The following is a 10,641-nucleotide window of genomic DNA, read 5'->3' on the forward strand; positions in this document are numbered from 1 at the left end:
AGAGTCGTCCGCGAGTGGACTTAATGGTCAGGGGTCCCTTTACCTTTACCACTGATCAAGGCAGTGAAAACATTTTGGGATGTTCACACTACTGCACTTCCAATCAGTGCACATCTTGTAACTTCCTGCTGAAATCCAGTAACTTTTTAACCCACAAATGTTCCAGGTTATTTTTGTCCCACTCTTGTTGCACTCTGGACAGCATTGGTTTTCAAAAACGTACTGTGGCTGTGAAGTCCTCCTGTGACTACAGCTGTATGACAGAGAGCTATATCTCAGACAAGGAATTGCAGAGGGATCTTGATAAGTGCAACGTTTATATATTTTGCCACAATGGTTTTTTCTCAGTGTGCAGTATTCTGAATATAATAAATATAGCAGAGGCTTAAAATTAGAAAAGTGTGATTGAAATGGCATGTATACTTGTAGGCACTGTGATAATTTCTAGAATTTGATACACATTTTTGTTGTGGTATGAGGATTCAGGACAGCACAAATCATATAAGCAAAACAGATGAACTTGAAAGCATCAGCACATAACACAATCCAAACTTGCTTCATTTTTCATAGTCTCCAGATTCATATTCTGCCTCTTCCTCGTCTTCAGCAGAATCAAAATCATCTCCATAATCTGTGCCATCGCTTGTGCTCCAGCTGCCAGGAATGTTCTGAAAACTTAATGATGAGCCTGCAGAATAAGGGACATATAGTGTTAACAATTAAGCTGGTGATTGGGGAGTAGCCATAGATTGCCCCTCTTTTGCCTAGGGCCACTTCATATTTGGGGAGAGGGAGAAAATGAGAGGGGGGGGAATTGCGCATCAAACAAAAATATTGTAAGTTAATCAGACATTGGAAATACATCAACTACATTAACATAGGAGTTCAGTTTTCAAATGTCGCGCTGCCACATCCTGCGGCAAAGCACCACATCTTAATTTCACGCCACTGACCAAAGATTACAAGAAGCCATTATGTCCACTGAGACATAGATTCCCTATCTAAAACATACTGGTTTGAAATGAACAATTTGGGTTACTATTAGCAAAATCAGGCAACCACCACTGAAAGTTTGATCTTTTTTTGTCCTTCCGCCAGCAGGCTTTTCGGGAACTTATTGTTTTTAATAAAAGGGCTGGTGCCATGCTGTTTATACTGTTATTAGATATACATTTCTATCAATGTTTAATTTTTTCTTAATAATTGGTTTTTTCCCTATGTTTTTAGTTTTTCTTATTTTTATCTGTGAACCACCCTGAGTCATGGAAAATGGACTAATAATAATAATAATAATAATAATAATAATAATACAGTGATTTACCATCAATAACTTTGAGCCTTGCAGATGAATAGGCAAGCCCATATTTGTTTTTTGTTTGGCATATGTAGAGACCTTCATCTGATTTCTTGATCCCTTGAATTTGTAACCATCCAGACACACTGTACTTCCGAGGTCCACCTCTTGCCTGAGAAAATGAAAGCCAAATCTATATAAATAAAAATGTAAAGATGACCATGGCTCTAATCGAAAAACTCCGATCGCTTTGAAACTCGGACACAACGTTGGCACACCGTACACGAGTGTTTTTATATACCTAGATTATATAGATGTCTCACCTGTGACAAGTTAGAACACGATTTCTAACTTAAAACATCACCTGGATAACATCTGCTGGATGTCAAAGCAGCACAGCTGAGGATGTCTCAGCTGCAGCCATTGGCTGCAGGCTGTCTGTGACATCACAATAACATGGCATTGCCCAGCCAGCTCAGCTCAGCATAGCCCAGCCAGGGGAGCAGGCCCACCGCAAGACGCACATGGGGTGTGAGGGTGGGAGAGAGAGAGGAGTTGGGGTGATGGGTGCTATCATGCGGGAGGAAGGTGACGTCATGCAGCGGGAGGACCAGAGAGAGGGGTGTCGGGACGTCATGCGGCTGGGGTGAGGAACGGGGGTCCTGAGTGGAGGTGGGCCGTGCCTTTGGAAATGCTGAATGGGTCGGGCCAGGGTTTCAGCATGGAGGTGGGTGATACGCATGGGTGGGGGAGTCTGAAGGTGGGGGGGGGACGGGGGCACTCTCCACTTTGTTTCCATTTAACAGACTGAGCCACAGCAATGCGTGCCCGGGAACAGCTAGTAACAAATAAATGAAGGCCAAATAATAGCATGAAATCTTCACCATGTATCTTCCACTGACGTCAGTGAAATGTACATCATTGAGATTTTGATTGCCACGTTATATATGTTCTACGGTCATGTATGGAGCAACTGCTTTTGCAATGTTCCTCAGCACGGCAAAGAGGAGAGCAAAGAGGACAAGCAAGTTGTTGGTTTGCTTTTTAAAAACCAACCTGAACAATTTGCTCATCCCAAACTCCAGGTCATTTATGGACAAGTTAAAAATCACTGCTCCCAAACCAATCCTCTGATGTCTTTTCCCAGCCTTGAAAGGTGAGGAATTCTAGATGTCTTCTTCAGCCGCCATTTTGTTGTAGGGAGAGGTCTGTGTCTCCTGATGAGTTTACCACAAAGAAAAGGTGATTATATCGCCTTACCTACTTTAAACTGTATACCTGTATTGAAATATGAGCATCATCTCCTGGCAGAAACATCTTATTTCCTTTCTTCTTCCACTCAAGGTGCGGCATGGGATATGCAGATACCTCACAACCGAAGATGACGTCATTCCCTGTGAAATTCTGGGTGTCTCGCGGTGGCAAAGAAATAACAGGAGCTGGAAGAGACACGATTGAGAGGATCATGCTCAAGAGTCACCTTAAACAGCTTTCACAACACACGCTAATTCTAGTCATCTGTTCATTGTATTTACTTGTTTAATAAAATTTATACACTGCTTGATTGTAACAAACAAACAACTCAAATAGGTTTTCTTACGGCAAGCATTATGTGTTAGGCCACCGCCCTATAGCAGCCAATTTGTGACAGGCACCCACAGCACTCACTCAGTGTACCCGATGGCCCCCAAAGGTTGGCAACTCCTGGCGACTCATTAGTGAAGTCACAAAGCTTTGCTGTTTTTCATAAAAGTTTAGATGAATCTCCACGTGAGCATGTCCCAACAGTGAAAGCAAGGAGGGGAGAAAGTGTGATTGGTCATAAAATTGCCTGTGTGCATGGTTTGGGAATTGTATCAGGTTTTTTTTTAATTTTTTTTTTTTTTGAGACCAGGGTTTACAGCTGTGTTGTTTGTAGACTGTGTCATCTCTGATGGTGAGAATTAGGAGTACACGTGTGACAGATGGAACTGTGCTAACCGAGAATGGTCTCATGTTTGCACTTCTGTAAAACCAAGGCCGGGTCAAAGTGCTGATCTATTAGGCCTAATAAGAGCCAGTTTTGGCCACTTACAGATTTTAATCCCAAAGGAGTTGGAGAAATAACTTTCCCTATGAATGGCTGAATGAAAACGGCTTAATATTTAAAAAAAAATAAAATCTCTATGCGGTGTGAAGACTAAAAACAAACAATATGTCAACAAAATCTTTATAAACAAGTACAAAAACACAACTGAAAACCAATTAAACACCAATATAACAAAGCACATATAACAAAGCAGTTTGAAAGCACATCAAAATGCAAGTAGATAAATAGAAACCGCTATAGCGGGAAGGTAAACGGCGTTTCCATGTGCTGCTCTGGTCTGCCAGAAACGGCTTTGTCATGCTGGCCACATGACCTGGAAGCTATACGTCGGCTCCCTCGGCCAATAATGCGAGATGAGCGCGCAACCCCAGAGTCGGTTACGACTGGACCTAATGGTCAGGGGTCCCTTTACCTTTACCTTTATAACAAAGCACATAAAAGCATTAAACAGAAAATCAGAGGATTCAAACATGTAAGACTGGGTCCTAGCATATGGGTCAGCAAACGCCTGGTCATCTCAAGGTGTCTGAAGCAACTGGTGGTTGCTGATTCATATTTGGCACAGGGAAAACCCTTCCACCGTGTTGGGGCAACAGCAGGAAATGACAATTTTCTGGGGACTGCATCCTATGATATTATGAAGGGTGCCAGGAGTATAATTTCCCCAGGTGTTATAGGGGGAAAGCAGTCGTTCAAGTAACCTGGTCCCAAGCTGATCAGGGCTTTTTAATTTTAACAGACAGACCTTGAGCAGGGCACCATAGCCAATCTGCAGCAAGTGCAGTTCCCACAGCATGGGGAATGAACAATAAATAATTGCCCTGTCCTTTTCTAAGCAACTCCTAAAAGCATTTCATCCTCACAATAACCTCTTGCAGAGGGAAAGTGACTTTCCCAAGTACTGAAGCTGGAGTTCTCCCTCCCACCTGTGGCCAAGAAGACTGCAATCCTGAGTACTGTAGATTTGGGCAGTTCAAATCCCATAGACTTCCACAAGATTAAAGCAGGTTGCTGCATTTAGGATTGCAGCTCAGCAGCTAGTCAGTGCTACACTGGCATTTTTTATTTTAAAAAAAACACATTTTAAGCATTGTTTTTGTTCTTGTTACCACTGCTGCACACAGTGAAGCCGAACACCGCATCTGCTTACAAGAATGCTTGGATTTACACCACCACCTCTTTTATTCCAAATGGAAGCTGTTAATTTTGAACCCAGCATGAAGGACAGTTATAACTGTGAACCATGTGAGTTGCTGCCAGTTCATTTGGGCACTAAATTCTGTTTTATAACTTTCATTTTGATCAAGCTATTAAAGTCATTTTGCTTTGGGGGGGGGGGGAGAGCACCTTTTAAAAATGTAATTACAATGCAGTTTTCCATTTCACATTCAGATTAAATTTGTGAAATACTAGACCACGTAGAATTTTTGTCATTTGTCTGAAGGATGTTGATGTGGTTTTCAATTGTGTGTTTTCAAAAATAAATAAATACCGTAGTATGTCATATATATATACACAGAGAGAGAGAGAGGGAGGGAGGGAGGGAGGGAGAGAGAGAGAGAGAGAGAGAGAGAGAGAGAGAGAGAGAGAGAGAGAGAGAGAGAGAGAGAGCGCTACTAGAGGGAGGGAGGGAGAGAGCCACTAGAGGGAGTAGGGAGTGGATCTAATCCTTTGAACACATTAAATGAGCAACCACTGTAATAAAGATTGGGGCTTTCAAAGATGCAGAATTGCAAAAGCATATCTGTTGTTGAAATCCTGTATTTCTCTACTCAGAAGTCCCCCAAATTGAGAACAAAATAGGGAACAGATTTGACTTTTGAGAAAGAGCTAGAAGTTCCATTCTCTTCATCTGGGGCATGAAGGGGTGCCTCTGTCTCTGGAGATCTTAAGTGGGTGCAGCGGATGTGATATTTGCAGAACCGCGGTGCTATTTGCTTCCACCTGTGCTCTCAATGGATCTCTCATTTCAGAGGAAATCAAGGCTAAGCCACGGAACCACTGCCCCAGGAATTCCTCACTAGTCGGGGAAGTGGGGAGAGCAGAGCAACACTATCTCGCCTGACTTCTAGGAATGTCAAACAGACTGCCTCTTAAAATCTTCAATAGCAATAGCCCCCTCCTTGCATTGTATGCATGAAGCAGGCTTGCACGATTAAAAGGAAGAGGGAGAATCCATTGTGGCCCCCCCTCCCTGCAGATCGTGTAAACATCATTGCGTGTAAACTTCAGAAGAGGGAGAGTCCACATCTGTAAAGCTCTGCACACACGGGCTTTGTCACAAAGTGGAACCCCAGTGTGGCACAAGATAGGGTGCAGGTAGCTTCCTCCAGTTGTTTGGGACTACAACTCCCATCTGGCCCAGCCTGCACAGTCAATCTTCAGGGATGATGGGAGTTGTATTCCACAACACCTGGAAGGTACCATGTCGGTTACTTCCAAACTAGGCCATATCAATCAGCAGTGATCATAGGAAGTAAGACCTATTGCAGATACTGTATTAAGATTTGCACAGATTGAAGAGGCTGGAAGCATGAGAACTTTGGTCCCAATTACCAACTGTTTTAACTACACACATTCATTACCTGCTGCCCTCGTCTCCCTCCCATTTCCCCTATGGTCTGTTACCTATGGACTTGTTCATAAATTACACGCAACACAAGTACAAGTAATTGTGCGACTGTGCACTTGTTGATTTGCACACACAGGCACACAAACTGTACACTCGTTGAATGTTACATGTGAATAATTATGAGAGCATGTTCCTTAATTATTTGTGTGCACAGGTTCACAGATTGCAAACTAGTTGAATGTGGCATGTGACCACCCCTTATTTTAGATCGGAAGCTCCCCGAGGACAGGGATCCAGGGGCGGAGGAAGGGGGGGAGGTCCGCCCCAGGTGTCACCACTGAGGGGGGTGACAAAATGCCAGGCGGCACTCACCATGGGGCCGCCTGGGAGTGATGCAGTAGCTTGGGCGCCTGCAGACTCCATGCGGCCCCAACTGTCTGCCCACCGCCTCTCCCTCAGCTGTAGGGTGGCTGAGAGGGAGGAGGCAGGCAGACTCCTCGGAGGCCCCACAGAGTGTCCTGCCCAGGATCACCCCATCCCGTGGGGATTGCCCCACCCCTGGGCACAGGGCACATGCGCCACCCCAGACGTGCCACCCCAGTGCTCTGCCACTGCAGCGATCTATTTTCCCTTTGAAATTCTCAGATTACATACATTGATGACATTCCTCTGAGCATGTGCATGCCCACGCTCAAACACACGCATGACCATACTTCAGATATTTACCCCTACATTTCTCTGTTTTATTGGCCCATGGAATCCTAAAAGTGTTTTCTGATATACATACAACATTGTCCTACACAGGTCAAGGAACAGGAGAAGATCAGTTCAACCCAGCAAGGGCCTGTGAAATTATACGAGGTTTTGGCAAATGCTGTCAAAATTCACTGCATCTGCAATACTACCACTTTAAAGAAAAAGGGACCCCTGACCATTAGGTCCAGTCGTGACCGACTCTGGGGTTGCGCGGTCATCTCACATTATTGGCCGAGGGAGCCGGCATATAGCTTCCAGGTCATGTGGCCAGCATGACAAAGCCGCTTCTGGCAAACCAGAGCAGCACATGGAAACGCCGTTTACCTTCCCGCTATAGCGGTTCCTATTTATCTACTTGCATTTTGATGTGCTTTCGAACTGTTAGGTTGGCAGGAGCTGGGACCAAGCAACGGGAGCTCACCCTGTCACAGGGATTCGAACCGCCGACCTTCTGATCAGCAAGCCCTAGGCTCAGTGGTTTAACCACAGCGCCACTTTACAGGCGCAATTTATGTCACCTCTAGGCTGGCCTGAGATCCCTGTGCTTTTCGTATGGAGAGCTCTGACCACTGCGCCTGCAGAATGGCACAGACGATGCCACTATTGCCAAAACATTTCGCTGACATTGCCCGTCAATACTCCTGGGTGCCTTTGTATGAACAGGGTGCCTGGGGGTTATCACTGTGTGCATAGTGTCACATGCGACTGCTATAGATCACTGGCACGTTTTGAAGAATGCAGAAAATCACATATGGGAAAAATCTTACATAAATTCAACTTGGCTCCATTTCGGAACTGCATGCCATTTGGACCTCACTGCAAAGGCTGTGCTAAATCTCTTGGAATCCTGTAAAGCGATGATGCTAATTGCAGAAGAATGAATCATTTACACATCAGGCTATAAAGCTGCCAGGAGGCTGAGAACTAATCTCTCCATTTGGTTATCTTTTTCCGTTAGGCTTTTTCACATGCAGTGAAGCTGCATGCAAAGGTTTGTTCTTCAGTATAAAAAGAAAGGTGACCTTGCATGTGATTTATTTAAATCTGCATAAGACTGCAAGGGATTGGGGGAATCTGAGGCTTTAAACATTATATATATTGTTTCAGCTTGACATAGAGTGGCTATTTAGATCTTTCATATCAATGTTGCTGTCTTGTTAGTTTCAACTTTATATACTAAGATTGGACTTAGCTGTTTTATGTTGATTTTTAGCTATTAAATAAAGAGCATCTTTTTCCATACTTTTACCCATATTCCTATAGTCTTCAATCCTGCCTTTCATTCATGTGTAGTGGTAAAAGGACTCTGTTATTGCCCACTTACAAATCTGCAAGCAATTTGTCTTCTTCAGCTTCACAGTTTCACACTCCCCTCTGATCAACAGGTTGTCAATTCCCATGTGAATTCTACAATGTTAATCTCACAGGCTACGTTGACAATCCCGGAGCACGTTCACATGCTTTAACAAAAGCTTTGTGGACTCTGCATCCAATGTTTTGTAGCCTCAGAAGAAACTTTGAATGGGACTTCTCATTGTTACTGTCTGTTATCTTAAGAGGAACTTTATCTGATGAAATGTGAATAAGGGGGGAACTGGATGCTAGGTGGGGTATATTTTCTCATTCTAGGGTCACATAATATCACATTTGTGCCTATGTCCTTAGGGAACCCAAATCTACAATTGAGTAAGTCCCAATAAAGTCAATAGGTTTTACTTCTTGCATTGTCAGGCTGCAATCCCATATATCCTTACCTGGACGTAAACACCACCGAACAAAGTGGGACTCACTTTAGCATAGGATTCCTCATCTAAACTCCAAAAAGATAACAAATTGCTCATCTGCTCACCTCCAAAAGAGTGGTTTCCGAGCCTCTCTGTTGCATCCCTAGACTCTGCTGCCAAATATCATCACCACTAGTAAATCTCATCTTCCCTCAGGTACGTACTTTAGACTCTGCTTTGCCTTTCCTTACCTGATTTGCATGGTCCTTTGTGCTTTATGCTAGCATTTATCCCCTTTCCTGCATAAGCCGCATGGAACTGGCAAATGTTCTCATAGGTCTTCCCTTCAGGTCCACATACAGTCTCCTGCAGCTTGCAGACACATTGTGGCTCAGGGATTTCTCCAGACTTGATGTCACGGACATCCAGTCGGCACTCCAGGTTGTCCCCGCATTGCCCATAAAAATGGCTGCCTTCGTCCAAGTCACAGATCTGCCCCTCCACATTCCCGCATTCGGGGCAGCAGCCGCATGAGTCCGACACGGTCCCTGCTTGGCAGGCTGTAGGCACGGGGCAGAGTTCCAGGTTGCATATTCCACAGCTGTCCCCTTCCCTTAGCAATCTCAGCCATCCTCTGTGGTACCAGGCGGGGAAGGACTGAGAAAGTTGCATCAGGGCTACCAGGAAAACTGTAGCCACCAGGGGTTTCATCTTGAGAATGTAATCAACAAGAAGCAAAGACCTTTTGGAGGGAAGCCAGAAGAACGGGGGGAGAAGAGGAGGAGGTGGAGGAGAGAGAGAGAGAGAGAGAGAGAGAGGGAAAGAAAGCATGTCACAGTCACATTCCACTTTTCGGTTTGGAATATGAATCTGGAGCGAAGGCTAGAGGCTTTAAAAGAGAAATTAGCACCAGATCACAGCTTCCCCATATCAATAACAGTCGAGAGTAAATGCCAAGTTTCTTTAGCACAGTTTTGGAAAGCAGTTACTGCTACCCCACAAGAAAAACGACAACAACCCTCTCCCCCTTTACTCGTGAACCTGACGTGTGCTTTTTACATTGTCGCTGTATGCATTTCTTTCACCATGCCTCAATCCCCCAGCAAAAGGTGACATAAATTAGTAACTGCGTTGCAAACACATTAAGTCATAAAAACCAAACAAGGATATGCACAGCACTTGTTCATTTCTATAACTTCAGCCAAAAAGAAACCAGAAAAGGAGAATTCTGCCCTCGCCGACAGGTTTTGATCAAATCTGTTGCTCCACAATAGCAAAAAATAAATTGGAAGTATTTATAAAAGCGTTCCTCCTTTCTTCACCTCTCTTAAATTTTATCATGCGAGTGACACTCGCTACCACTGTATTTTCCTTATAATCGTCTTCGCCAACCTTCAGTGTATACATTTGCCGCTTGGAGCAGTTGCTGTTCTCTTGCCTTTATCAACATATTATCCACCAAGTCTATTATTTCCCCGTCTTACAACTTGTTCTGTCTCTTATTTGTAGATATGTGTGCACTGACTCGGGCCCCCTTTTGCAGCTCACCCCATGAAGTTGGAGAGAGTTAAACTGGGATCTGTTGCTGGGCTTTTTTATATACATATATGACCAAGATCCTGCTTAGTCCCAGAAAGTAAAGACACTTGTCTAAGCCCAGCTGTATGCTATGAACTTTGCTGCATATGTCGGGGCTCCTCCAGAGGTCCCTTTTTATTGCACATTCATGATTATTTGTGGTCAAAATGCTATTGGAGCCAGCCCTTCTTCACATTCTCCTTGTACAAGAGGTCCGGAGGGTGGCAGCGTGAGAACGGGGCCTTCTCTGTAGTGGCCCCATGTTTGTGGAATGCTCTCTCCTGGAGGCTCGCTTGGCGCCTTCATTACATATCTTTAGGCACCAGGCAGAATTGTTTCTCCTCAACCAGGCATTTCGCTGGTTAACATTCTATGGTCTTTTAAGTGTTCGTAGGAAGCGGGTTATTGGTTTCTTATTATTTTCATGCATTTTATGTTCTCATTTTGTATTTTTATGTTGTGAACCGCCCTATGATCTTTGGATGAAGGGCAGTATACAAATTTAATTAATAATAATAATAATAATAATAATAATAATAGAATAAGTGACCAACTGCAATATGCTTCTTCCTCACTCTTGCTCCCATCTACTGCTTTCCCCCTCAAAACTGTAGCCTCATTTTCATTT

General features: G+C 44.0%; 1 protein-coding gene across 1 annotated transcript; it reads right to left on the bottom strand.

Moving 5' to 3' along the window:
* Positions 1–298: 298 nt before the first annotated feature.
* LOC118082879 (kazal-type serine protease inhibitor domain-containing protein 1) lies at positions 299–9,262 on the bottom strand. The gene is made up of 4 exons (XM_035110716.3): positions 8,687–9,262; positions 2,573–2,733; positions 1,322–1,466; positions 299–688 (listed from the first exon to the last, which is right to left on the bottom strand). Exons 1-4 carry the CDS (start codon positions 9,144–9,146, stop codon positions 558–560), a joined length of 897 nt encoding a protein of 298 aa, XP_034966607.2. The 5' UTR covers positions 9,147–9,262; the 3' UTR covers positions 299–557.
* Between the last annotated feature and the right edge of the window lie 1,379 nt (positions 9,263–10,641).

Source organism: Zootoca vivipara, chromosome 3 (assembly GCF_965207765.1).
Source record: "Zootoca vivipara chromosome 3, rZooViv2.hap1.1, whole genome shotgun sequence".
In the NCBI taxonomy this organism is placed as follows: Eukaryota; Metazoa; Chordata; class Lepidosauria; order Squamata; family Lacertidae; genus Zootoca; species Zootoca vivipara.